The 13,920-nt window shown below is 42.2% G+C and overlaps 1 protein-coding gene across 5 annotated transcripts in view; it reads right to left on the bottom strand.

Annotated features, from left to right (window-relative positions):
* Positions 1–5,551: 5,551 nt before the first annotated feature.
* ZNF44 (zinc finger protein 44) overlaps positions 5,552–13,920 on the bottom strand; it is a 30,430-nt gene continuing 22,061 nt past the window's right edge. For 2 of the 5 annotated variants that reach the window (XM_033199004.1, XM_033199008.1), the window contains 3 exons: positions 9,672–9,798; positions 8,679–8,739; positions 5,552–7,802 (listed from right to left, as the gene is read on the bottom strand). In XM_033199004.1, coding sequence (XP_033054895.1) covers positions 6,146–7,802; positions 8,679–8,739; positions 9,672–9,798 — 1,845 coding nt within the window. In that variant the 3' untranslated portion in view covers positions 5,552–6,145. Of the gene's footprint in view, positions 7,805–8,675; positions 8,740–9,671; positions 9,800–13,920 lie in introns of those variants that run through there. The other 3 variants (XM_033199007.1, XM_033199006.1, XM_033199005.1) reach the window with 3 other exon arrangements.

The raw sequence follows: 13,920 nt of genomic DNA, 5'->3' as shown, positions 1-13,920 counted from the left end.
AATGACAGGTTCTTGGCCATTGCCCTTGCCAGTTTGGGCATCTTCCCTGATCCATTTTCCCCTATCAATAAGTTAAATGAGTCAAAGATCCTCAAACCTACTGTTTAAATAAGATACCAGCAGGGCATGCCCTCGCCAGAGGACATTGGAATTTAAGAACTTGCTCCTGGCTTTCCAGAGCTGGCACTGGTGTCTCCCTGTACTAATGGGCCTTTCTTTCTTCTTCCTCTTGGACAAAAGGGAATTGCATTCTCAGTGGCCAAAGGAACGATCCTTGTGCCTCAGAGCAGGACGGGTGCCTAGACCAGGCCACACTGGAACATGGGGGAGGGCTTGATGTCCTGCAGGGATCAGGAATTTGGAAAGAAAGGCTGTTGGTGGCATGGCGAAGGGTTCCTCACACCTTATCCTTATCCCTCAGTCTACTCATTTTCTTTCTCTTTTTTTTTTTTCTTTTTTTTCAGAGTCTCACTCTGTCGCCCAGGCTAGAGTACAGTGGTGTGGCGTCATCTCGGGTCACTGCAACCTCTGCCTCCCGGGTTCAAGCAATTCTCCTGCCTCAGCCTCCCGAGTAGCTGAGATTACAGGCACCCATCACCACACCCGGCTAATTTTTGTATTTTAGTAGAGACAGAGTTTCACCTTGTTGGTAACGCTGTTCTCAAATTCCTGACCTCAGATAATCCACCTGCCTTGGCCTTGCAAAGTGCTGGGATTACAGGAGTGAGCCACCGTGCCCAGCCTGTCTACTCATTTTCAGTCAAAAAATTAAAACACACCAACAAGGGAATACAGTTATTTAATATATGGGAAAAAGGGGAATTATGTGACAGCAATATTCTATAAAGGAACAAAAAGGGAAGAAAAGGAAATATCTGAATTGGTTCATTTAAGCAGTCTACTGCACTACCATTTACAAGGAAAATGCCAAGTGACAAAACATATTCCTAAGCTTGGGAGTCAGACTTTGTTGAAAGGAGCTCAAGAGTCTATCAGTCCCTGGTGATGAGGCAGAGAAACCTAAGGATTTAACTCTGGGAGTCCAACATGCCTTCCTGTTCCCACCTCATGTGGGAACAATCTCATCTTCAAGATCTTTATTTTCAAAAGCAAGAAACTCTCACCTGGAGTCAGTTTAAGGTTCTGCCCTAAATAAATTGTCAACTTTATAAACCCTTCCTCCAGCAAACAACTCAAATGAGACTTTCTCTAAGTCTCACCTTTACAGATTGTCTTTTTTTTTTTTTTTTTTTTTAATTTTTGAGACAGAGTCTTGCTCTGTTGCCCAGGCTGGAGTACAGTGGTGTGATCTCGGTTCACTGCAACCTCTGCCTCCCAGGTTCAAGCGATTCTCCTGTCTCAGCCTCTCAAAACGCTGGGATTACAGGCGAGCGCAACCACACCTGGCTAATTTTTGTATTTTTAATAGAGACGGGGTTTCGCCATGTTGGCCAGGCTGGTCTCAAACTCCTGACCTCAGGTGATCCGCCTGCCTTGGCCTTCTAAAGTGCTGGGATTATAGGCGCCTTTGGTGTTCTTAAACACACACACACAGCTCCTTCCCCACCCCAGTCACAAAGATACTCTCCTACATCTGATGCTAACTTTGTGTTTTTGCTTTTCATCATTTTAATGTGAACTTTCATATATGATATGAGATAAAGGTGTCAGTTCATCTTTCTGCAGGTTAATATCCAATTGTCCCAGCACCATGTTGAAAACACTTTGCCCATTATCTTGGGGCATTTGTAGAAAATCAACAGACCATAAATGAAGATTATTTCTGGTCTCTCTGTTCTGTTCTATTGGTCTATGTCTAACGTTACACCAGTATATCTGGCTAATGTACTACCTGCCCTGATGATGGATGGCCCCACCTCATTCCACATGATTGCTTTGCAGGTCCAGAAATGGTTTCAGAGCCAGGAGAAAATCTCTTTCTTATTATTATTTAACTTATGCCGTTGAGACACAGTCTCACTCTGTCACCCAGGCTGGAGTGCAGAGGCATGATCACGGCTCACTACAGCCTCAAACTCCTGGGTTCAAGTTATCCTCCCACCTAGTAACTGGGACTAGAAGCACATGTCAGCAAACCTGACTTATTATTATTTTTTTTCCTGAGACAGGGTCTCGCTGTGTTGCCCAGGCTGGCATGCAGTGGCACAATCATGGCTCACTCCAATCTCACCCTGCCAAGCTCAAGCAATCCTTCTACCTCAGCTTCCTGAATAGCTGAGACTACAGGCGTGCACCACTACACCCAACTAATTTTTAAAATTGTTTGTAGACACAGGGTCTCCCTATGTTGCTGAGACTAGTCTCAAATTTCTGGACTCAAGTGATCCTCCTGCCTTAGCCTCCCAACGTGTTGGGATTACAGGCTTGAGCCACCATACCTGGACCCCTGGCTATGAGAATTTGGGAAGCACTCCAATCACAAGTAGATAGTTTATCCACACCTGGACACTCCAAAATCACTGCATCCTGGATACACTGACTGTCTGTCCAGCAAGGAGGAGAGTGAGCAACCACTGCTGGAAAATACTGCTTTTATGTGCACAACATGAGAAAAACTGTGTCTAATTTACACATTCTAAAAAAGAAGAGAAGACTGGGCACGGTGGCTCATGCCTGTAATCCCAGCACTTTGGGAAGCCAAGGAGGGTGGATCACAAGGTCAGGAAATCGAGACCATCCTGACTAACATGGTGAAACCCTGTCTCTACTAAAAATACAAAATTAGCCAGGCATGGTGGCGGGTGCCTGTAATCCCAGCTACTCAGGAGGCCGAGGCAGGAGAATTGCTTGAACCCGGGAGGCAGAGGTTGCAGTGAGCCAAGATAGCACTACTGCACTCCAGCCTGGGCAACAAGAGCGAAACTCCGTCTCAAAAATTAAAATAAAATAAAATAAAATAAGATGGAGTTTTACTATGTTCCCCAGGCTGGTCTTGAATTCCTGGCCTCAAGCGATCCTCCCACCTCAGCCTCCCAAAGTGCTGGAATTACAGATGTGTGTCACCACACTTGGCCAATAGTTATAAATTTTACAACATTTCTTTGATGATGCAAATTTTCTGGAGCACTATACATGAGTTAATTTGGATTGGATTTTCCCAACTTACTTAAATTACAGGATTTCTCCCCAATGAGCATTGGGATGAGGAGACTTCAATCCACCAAAGTGGTATATATATATATCTCCATGGAGGTGATACTTAGGTCATCTCATCCAAAAACACTCATACTTGTCTACAACTAGATGTTGCATATGGCATTAGTACCATCCTCAGAAATTTATATATATTTGCAAGAAATATTACTTTAAGTCAATAGTATATGCTATCATGAATACAGGATATGCTTACTCCATAAGCAGCAAATTGACTCCTTCACAGTTTTAACAGATTTCCAGTTGTTTTGTCTTCAGTTTCCTAAGAAGACAATGCTATAATCTCCAACCACATTATTTGCTTCTTCCATCCCATTCTTCATATTGATCATTGTTTTGTGACATTAGTTGACTACTGTAATGATAAATGACTAGGGTAAAATAGATATATTTGCTTTTTGTTAGGTTCCATTCCTCATTTCAATGGGAAGCCTCTCACACACTCTCATCATGCTCTGCTATAAAACATAGCTTAGGCCGGGCGTGGTGGCTCAAGCCTGTAATCCCAGCACTTTGGGAGGCCGAGACGGGCGGATCACGAGGTCAGGAGATCGAGACCATCCTGGCTAACACGGTGAAACCCCGTCTCTAATAAAAAATACAAAAAACTAGCTGGGTGAGGTGGCGGGTGCCTGTAGTCCCAGCTACTCGGGAGGCTGAGGCAGGAGAATGGCGTAAACCCGGGAGGCGGAGCTTGCAGTGAGCTGAGATCCGGCCACTGCACTCCAGCCTGGGCGACAGAGCGAAACTCCGTCTCAAAAAAAAAAAACAAAAACATAGCTTAACCAAGAATCGTATATCCAGCAAAGCTCATGTTCAATACAGAAACAAAAATTTAATTTTTCTGTTATGCTGAAGAAAAAGTGTAAGTGATGTTCTTGCCTTCTAACACTGTATCACTGCCACAGCGACTTGATCAAGGCATCATCAAGCAGATTAAGGCAATTTACACCCACTTCAACTTTTTTTTTTCTTTTTGAGACCGAGTCTCACTCTGTCACCCAGACTGCAGTGCAGCGATACAATTTTGGCTCACTGCAACCTCTGCCTCCTGGGTTCAAGTGATTCTCCTGCCACAGCCTTCCAAGTAGCTGGGACTACATCTGCATGACACCAGGTCCAGCTAATTTTTGTATTTTTAGTAGACATGGGGTTTCAACATGTTGACCGGGCTGGTCTCTAACTTTTGACCTCAAGTGATCCATCTGCCTCAGCCTCCTAAAGTGCTAGGATTACGGGTGTGAGCCAGTGCGCCCAGCCTCACCTCGTTTATACAATTTATGTTGCCTTGATTCTAACCCTGACTGTACCACAGTATATTTATGGAAGAGCTTCACAATTGCAGATACAACTGTGCTTACTGCAGAGGCTGTAGACATCCTAAAGCCCAGGACACGCAAAGCATATTGGAAGCCATTAGAGTGAGGGAGTAAGTGATTTCAGGGGTTTCCCCAAGACTGATACAGCAGTCAGGAATATCTTAAGTGTTGCAAAGAAAGTTAGTGGAAAGGGCTATCTCTGACAGGAATAAAAACAACATTGAGGAACACAAAAGAAGACAGAGAAACCCTTACTAATAAGGAAACTGAAGATTTACTGAAATCCTCTACAAGTGATGATGATGACAATGATGATGATGATGATGATGCAAAAGATTAAGAACAGGAGCAGTGCCATTGATTTGGACACACGAAAAATTTGCAGCAGATCTGGGGCATCTCTAGCCTCTCCAAGGTGCAAGTGTTAAAGATTATCAACTTCAACTAAAATCCTTTGACTGAAAAAAGCTTCTGTGTCATATAAGGGAAAATATGCAAATGAATACTGTAAGGATTTTTTAGGGATTCAAAGAAAAAAACTAGCTTCCTAAAACAATGTTTCTAACTAAATATCTGCAAATATGAAGATATACCCTTCAACACAAAGATCTTCAGCCCTCAAGCTGAATAGATCCCAACGTTAATATTAGTTAGCCTCCTGCAAAGAGTCAACATCTTCAATCAGAACCTGGGTCTTCCAACATAGATGAAGGTCTTGATGTCCTGTCAAGATTCAAGTTAGCCTGAAGTCTCACTGTTTATCTATGATGCCACACATCTAGTCACCTGTACATATCACATTAGGCACCATACAGCAATCATCATTGTCATAACCATCATAATACTTGGGTTATCAAGAGAGAAGACCCAGAATTGTGGTTGGTGTTAACACATTCTTTCAGGTCATTAAACAAAAGTAATCTGAGTATTGAAACAAGAAATTGTAACATTATAGGTGATATATTCTATGTGGATAGGCCTGCAATAGTTGAGTCTGTAGTGAATACATACAGATTTTTTTCTTATGATTCCCTAAACAATACAACTATGTACACAGCTTTTACAATGCATGAGATATTTTAATTAATCTAGACATGATATAGAGTACACAGGAGAATGTGGGTAGGTACATGCAAATATTCCATTTTATAAAAGAGCTGGCATCTGTGGATTTAGGTATACTCAGGGTGTACTGGAACCAATCTTCTTGCATATATCAGGGAGCAACTCTATTCCAAAGAAATAGAAACTTTTTTTTTTTTTTGAGATGGAGTTTCGATCTGTCACCCAAGCTGGAGTGCAGTAGCATGATCTCGGCTCACTGCAACTTCCACCTCCTGGGTTCAAGGGATTCTCCTGCCTTAGCCTCCTGAGTAGCTGGGAACTACAGGTGTGAGCCACTATGCCTGGCTAATTCTTTTTGTATTTTTAGTAGAGATGGGGTTTCACCATGTTAGACAGGCTGGTCTTGATCTCCTGGCCTCGTGATCTGCCCGCCTCAGCCTCCCAAAGTGCTGGGATTACAGGCGTGAGCCACTGCACCCAGCCTGGAAACTTCTTAAGGCTTTACCATGTTTACATTTATAGGATTTATTTCTTTCAAGTATCAAAATGTGATAAAGCTAATGAATGCTTTCCCACATTCCATACACTTATAGAATATCCTTCCAGTGAGTCCTTTTATGTCTGTTAAAGGAACTGAGAGAACTGAAGGCTTTCCCACATTCCTTACATTCATAGGGCTTCTCTCCAGTGTGAGTTCTTTCATGTTCTCGACAGAAACTGGAACGACTGAAGGCTTTACCACAGTGTTTACATTCATAGGGTCTTTCTCCAGTGTGAGTCCTTTCATGTCTTAGAAGGAAAGAGGGCCAAAAGAATGCTTTCCTGCATTGCTTACATTCATATGGCTTCTCTGCCGTGTGAGTCCTTTCATGAGTTTTTAAGTAACTGAAACGACTGAAGGCTTTCCCACAAGTTTGACACTCATAAGATTTTTCTTCACTGTGAGTCCTTTCATGGCGACAAAAGTATTTAAAAGAACTAAATGCTTTCCCACATTCCTTACATTCGTAAGGCTCCCCTTCACTGTGTGTTGTTTCATGACTTTGAAAGGAAAAAAAATCACTAAAAGCTTTTCCACATTTACATTTATAGGGTTGCTCTCCAGTGTGTGTAGTTTCATGTTTTCGAAGGGAACTGGAAATACGGAAGGCTTTCCCACATTGCTTGCATTCATAGGGTTTCTCTCCAGTGTGAGTCCTTTCATGTCTTTGAAATACACTGGGAGAATCAAAGGCTTTCCCACATACCATGCATTTATGAGGGCCATCTCCAGTGTGTGCCATCATGTGTCTTCGAAAGCTCGAGCGATGAGATAACAATTTCCCACATTGCTTACATTCATAGGGTTTCTCTAGAGTATGAGTTCCTTCATGAATTCGTGCTGAACCAGGAAAATCAAAGCCTTTCCCACATATCTTACATTTATGAGGTCCATCTCCACTGTGCATTATCATGTGTCTTTGAAAGCTTCCAAGATGACAAAACGCTTTCCCACACTGTTTACATGTATAGGGTTTCTCTCCAGTGTGAATTCTTTCATGTACTCGAAGGGAACCAGAAACACTGAAGGCTTTCCCACATTGCTCACATTTGTAAGGTTTCTCTCCAGTATGAGTTCTTTCATGTCTCAGATATGAACTATAATCAGGGAAGGCTTTGGAACACTGCTTACATTCATACGGTTTCTCTCCAGTGTGTATTTTTTCATGTCTTAGATAGGAACTGTAAACAGGGAAGGCTTTAGAACAGTGCTTACATTCATACGGTTTCTCTCCAGTGTGAGTTCTTTCATGCATACGTAATAAACTGGGCCAAAAAAAGCCTTTCCCACACAATTCACATTTATAAGGCCCATCTCCACCTTGTACTACCATATGTCTTCGAAGGTTTCCAGGAGAACTGAAGGTTTTTCCACATTCCTTACAATCATAGGGTTTCTTTCCAGTGTGAGGCCTTTCACGTGTTCCAAAGGAGTGGCGATAACTTAAGCCTTTCCCACACTGCTTATGTGTATATGGCTTCTCTGCATATTCATGACACTCACGGTGTTTGTGTCCAGTGTCAACTCTGATGTAGCAATTCAGGGATGAATGACCCATTATGACTTCTCCATTCACACTGCTTTCGCATGCATCTACTCTGGCAGGAGTGTTCTTGTTTACAGTACTATTTCGAATCTGGCTTAAGGTTTCTCCACACTGACTACCATCTTTACTTTTACCTAATCTCTCTACCACATCACACCTGTAAAAAACGAAAAGTACATTACTAAAGGTTTATTATTGAATTTATATTTATCAACAGGTATTAGATTTACATTTTTAATGTTATCAGGCAAGCTATAAGCTTCATGTCCTGCTTGAATGTGAATGGACTGAATGTTGTGCAAGAGAACTCAATCCCAGCTATTTTCAAGATGATGATATGCATATGGGGATTCTTTTTTTTTTGAGATGGAGTCTCCCTGTCACCAGGCTGGAGTGCAGTTGGCACTATCTTGGCTTGCTGCAACCTCTGCCTCCCGGGTTCAAGTGATTCTCCTGCCTCAGCCTCCCAAGTAGCTGGGACTACAGGCGTGCGTCACCACACCCAGCTAATTTTTGTGTATTTTTAGTAGAGACGGGGTTTCACCATGTTGGCCAGGTTGGTCTTGATCTCCTGACCTTGTGATCCACCTGCCTCGGCCTCCCAAAGTGCTGGGATTACAGGCATAAGCCACTGTGCCCGGCCTTTTTTTTTTTTTTTTTTTTTTTTTTTTAAGACAGGGTCTTGCTTTGTCACTTACATTAGAGTGCACCAGTGCCATCACAGATCACTGCAGCCTCCAACTCCCAAACTCAAGTGATTCTCCTGTCTCAGCCTCCCAAAGTGCTGGGATTGCGGGCATGAGTTACCACACCCAGCTTCTTATGGGAAATCTTAATATTGTTTCCATGGGAACTACTTTGCAAACACTGAATAGCTATGTCACATTTAATAATACATTTTTATAGAGAAATTTTTCTAAGAATAAATAAATTTAAGCTGGGCTTGTTCATAATCTTTGCTTCTTTTTAAAAGTGCTTGTCATTCTCAGAAACATTACAGGGACATCACCTGTCTCTTATAAGTACAAATTACCTTGGATTTCTCCTGAGATTTTGGTACTGATCATCAATGTTCTGGTTTTCCCATTTCATTCCTAAAAGAGAGATCCAGAAAATTCACTATAAACTGTTACAAAATGATACCAAAATTGTTAAGATTTTATGTACACTGCAATCATGCATGATTCATTCATTGAACTATAGTTGACTCCTGAACAACACAGGTTTGAACTGCACAAGTCCATTTATATATGAATGTTCTTCAGTCTCTGCTACTGCTGAGACAGCAAGACCAAACCCTCTTCTTACTTAGCCTACTCAATGTGAAGATGAGGATGAAAACCTTCATGAGGATCCACTTCAACTTAATGCAGAGTAAATATAGTTCTTCTTCCTTGAGATTTTTTTATTAACAATTACTTTCTCTAGGCCGGGCATGGTGGCTCACGCCTGTAACCCTAGCACTTTGGGAGACCAAGGCAGGTGGATCACGAGGTCAGGAGATTGAGACCATCCTGGCTAACATGGTGAAACCCTGTCTCTACTAAAGATACAAAAAATTAGCCAGGCGTGGTGACTGGTGCCTGTAGTCCCAACTACTGGGGAGGCTGAGGCAGGAGAATGGCGTGAACCCGGGAGGCGGAGCTTGCAGTGAGCCGAGATCGTGCCACTGCACTCCAGTCTGGGTGACAGAGCAAGATTCCATCTCAAAAAACAAAAAAGAAAAAAAATTTACTTTCTCTAACTTACTTTATTCTGAGAATACAGTATGCAATACATATGACATATCTGTGCTCGTCACTTGTTTGTATGACTGATAAGGCTGCCAGTCAAAATAGGCTAAGCTGTGGCAGAAAAAAGATTATATGAGGACATACAATTGGTTGGGGCCTGGCACTTCTTAACCTTGTATTGTTCAAGGGTGAACTGTATCCCTTTTCCGCATTTCAAATCACTGAACAGCACTGATGACCACAAAAAACAAACGTTTCTAATTGACTAAATGAAAACATGATGTCATCCATACCTACACAGTTCAGGTTCCTAATGGTTTCCCGCATCACATCTCTGTAGAGATTCTTCTGTGATGGACCCAGCAAAGCCCACTCCTCATGGGTGAAGTTCACAGCCACATCCTCAAAGGCCACTGAGTCCTGAAACATCCCATATGTCCAGAAAAGGAAGGTTGAAACTGACAGTACTGAGAACCTATACTCACTTCATAAACTTCCCATGATGCTGTGGTTTCCAAGCATTTATTCAATGACATGGTAAATCCACTCTTATTCTGTGTCTACACTCACTGTCTGATGCTGGAATTGTGCTTGCTAAAATAACAGTTGAACAGGAACATGTCTCTTATTGCTGAATTATGCAAATGAATCTTATTGCCTGGATTACTCCTAATGTCTGTTTCTACAGTGGGTCTGTAGTTCTTGTCATGACAAAGTCCTACGACCTACTGTGCAAAAGAGAGTTACAATTAGCAGTCCTGAGACTGCATATCCTTATAACTGCTTGTTCACAATGTTGAACCTTTCATGGGGTCTAGACAATGTATTTAGGGGAGGGCCCCCATGAGCATAACTAACAACAGGGGTGGAGTGTGGCTAAACTATTTGTGTAAAAATTATGGTATTTGCTTAACTCCTAACTTCCCTCTGAGAGTTTGAAATTGTATTACATCCTCAGCAGAGGAAGCATACCCAATCAGCCACTGCTAGGTTTGAATGTTTCCCCCTCCAAAATGCATGCTGAAACTGAATCTCCAATGTGGTAGTACTGAAAGGTAGTGCTTTAAGAGGTAAGTGGGTTTTGAGGGTTTGGAACACATGGATGGATTAATCCACTCACGTATGAATGGCTTAATTAATAAATGGGTTATCACAGATGAGGTTCTGGTGTCCTTATGAGAAGAGGAAGATACTTCAGCTAGACACTCAGCTCCCTCATCATGTAATGTCCTGTGCCACCCAGGGACTCTACAGAGTCCCCATCAGCAAGAAGGTTCCCACCAGATGCCCACTTTGACCTTACTGGGTCTTCCCAGCTTCCAGAACTGCAAAACATAAATATCATTTCTTACAGATTACCCCAGTTCTGGTATCCTGTTATAAGTAACGAAAAAAACAATATTATAGACTAAGACAGACACAAAGAAACACTCTAGGCACTGGGTCCCTAATGAGCAACTCTGGTAGATGATATTTCATATGTTTTTTGTTGTTGTTGTTTCATTTTTTTTCAATTTCTTACTTGGGGGATTTAGCCTATCCTATGTGATTACATGGAGAGAATATTTTGGAAGCTGGTGACTGGTTCCCTGTAGATCAAGTGTAGTTAAGTATAACAAAAGACTAGTAAAAGAGATTTTACCAACTAAACAGAAAAATTTTTAACTTTTTATTGGGTAATGTCAAAGGAGAAATAAAAGAAGGGGACAGGCTGCAAATGTTCTTAGACAGAATTCAGTGTCAGCTTTCATGAATATCGATTATATTCCATTAATCTCAACAGCAGACATTTAATAATAACATTACATAAACCATTTTTACAGAAGTCATAAATGTCTAAAAATACTTAAAAAAAAACACTTCTCATCAAGAAAGTAGACAGCTAAACAAAAACAGAGGATTTAAAACTATAATTTTCCACATCTCATCCTATTGACAGTGAGAAAAAGATATATAAACAGGAAAGTGAAAAATGATAGGAAAGCCTTGTATTGTTTTTTTCCTTTGGCCCCATCTCTGCCCACCTCATTGCCAGTCTTCAAGACAGCAGTCAGAGTTCCCATGGTAGACCTCTACTCACCACAGAGAGTACAGATCATATTTTATTTCCAAATTATTGCCTTTGTATTTTTGATTCAGTCTGGGGACTATCCAAAGGTCTGAAACAAGACTCTCTTTTCTATTTCATCTACAATGGAATCCAATCAGAGTCAAACTGGGCAGGAACTACTTTAAAATGTTGCAAAATACACAAAAACCGTACAACCACCTGGGACAGACTAAGACATACATTAGAAGGCCAGATGTGATGGCTCTCACCTGTAATCCCAGTACTTTCGGAGGCCAAAGTGTTGGGAACAGGCCCCCAAATCTGGACATAAACAGGCCCCCAAAACTGGCCATAAACAAAATCTCTGCAGTACTGTGACATAGTCATGATGGCTATGATGTCCATGCTGAAGGTTGTTGGTTTACCAGAATGAGGGCAAGGAACACCTGGCCCACCCAGGGCAGAAAACCACTTAAGGTGTTCCTGAACCACAAACAATAGCATGAGCGATGTGTGCCTTAAGGACATGTTCCTGCTGCAGATAACTAGCCAGAGCCCATCCCTTTGTTTCCCGTAAGGAAGGCTGTTAGTTAATCTATAATCTATAGAAACAATGCTTATCACTGGCTTATTGTCAGTAAATATGTGGGTAAAACTCTGTTCGTGGCTCTCAGCTCTGAAGGCTGCCAGGCCCCTGATATCCCATTCCACACTGTATATTTCTGTGTGTGTGTCTTTAATTCCTCTAGTGCCGCTGGGTTAGGGTCTCCACGACCAAGCTGGTCTCGGTAAGTGGTGCCCATACGTGGAGCTTGAACCCAGGTTGAAAAGTCACCAAAGCGACGGTTGGAGACCGTGGAACTAAGCTGGAGGACACCCGAGTACTCTTAAGCAGTGCCCATGGTGAGTAAGGGGAGCTCGGAAGCATCAGGGTAACAATGGGACAATGAGCTCTGGTTTGTTCCACCTTGGAACCTTTCCACACTGATGATGAGGAGGAATGAGAGTATAATGAAGTAACAGAAGAGGTGACAGAGCAAGTTTGTTTGCCAGCTAAAGCTAAAGTGGCAAAGGAGGAAGAGGTTCATTCCTATGCTTCTGCACCCCCTCATTATTTTGAAGAAAAACAGTGGCCTGACCCTCTAGATCTTTCTTTTTTTTGAGGACACTGGGTGAAAAGTAGTTGCCGCAGTGACTGTTCATTCAGCGCCTTGAGTGACCACTCTCAGTTCTATTCAGGCAGGACTTCAGCAAGCCAGATGAAAGGGTGATTTAGAGGCTTGGCAGTTCCCTGTTAAAGCTACTTTGTTGGCACAAGCCACAGAAGGACTGAAAGTGGGTAAAGGAAATACTCCATTTCCTGGAGCTTGTTTTAACTGTGGGAAGAATGATCATACTAAAAAAGAACATAGAAAAAAATCAGCGAGTCAGGCTGCCAGTTGAGAGATAAAAGAAAACTGCTGAGCCTGGAATATGTCCAAAATGCAAAAAAGGAAAACACTGGGCTAATCAGTGTCACTCTAAGTTTGATGAAGATGGGAACCTGATTTCGGGAAACTTCAGGGCCCTGTTCCAAACTGGGACATTGCTGGCTCAGGCCATTCCCTCACCCCTGTAAATGTCTGTCCCCTCCCATAGCCAGTAGTGCCGCAGTAGGTTTCTGCTGCACAAAAGCTGTGAGCCTTCTTCCTGGAGAACTCCCGCAGAAAGTTCCAACAGGGGTCTGTGGACCCTTGCCAGCAGGGATGATAGGATTGCTTCTAGGTAGGTCTAGTTTAAATTTAAAAGGAGTGAAAATACATACAGGAGTCATTGATTCAAATTACAATGCGGAAATTCAAATTGTTATATCTACATCTATTCCCTGGAAAGCAGAGCCAGGAGAAAATATAGCACAGCTGCTGATTGTGCCATATGTGGAAATGGGGAAAAGTGAAACTAAATGAACAGGAGGATTTGGAAGCACAAATCAACAAGGCAAAGCAGCTTATTGGGTGAATCAAATTACTGATAAATGTCCTACCTGTGAAACAACTATTCAGGGAAAGAAATTTAAAGGTTTGGTAGATACAGGAGTGGACATCTCAGTCATTTCTCTATACCACTAGCCGTCCACGTGGCCAATTCAACCCACTCAATTTAACATAGTTGGAGTTGGTAAGCCCCTGAAGTATATCAAAGTAGTTATATTTTGCATTGTGAAGGGCCCTATGGACCACCTGGGACTACTCAACCAATTATAACTTCTGTACCTATAAATTTATGGGGAAGAGATTTATTACAACAATGGGGAGCACAAGTTCTAATTCCAGAGCAACTATACAGCCCTCAAAGTCAACATGTGATGCATGAAATGGGGTATGTCCCTGGTATGGGACTAGGAAAAAATTTGCAAGGTTTGAAGGAACTGCTTCAAGGGAAAGACAAAGTTCCCGCCAAGGTTTAGGATATCATTTTTGATGGCGGCTATTGTTAAGCCTCCAGAACCTATA

This window comes from Trachypithecus francoisi, unplaced genomic scaffold (assembly GCF_009764315.1).
Source record: "Trachypithecus francoisi isolate TF-2019V2 unplaced genomic scaffold, Tfra_2.0 Lachesis_group5, whole genome shotgun sequence".
NCBI classification, from domain to species: Eukaryota; Metazoa; Chordata; class Mammalia; order Primates; family Cercopithecidae; genus Trachypithecus; species Trachypithecus francoisi.
The sequence above is the reverse complement of the archived record's forward strand: the minus strand, read 5'-3'. Positions and strand labels throughout refer to the sequence as shown.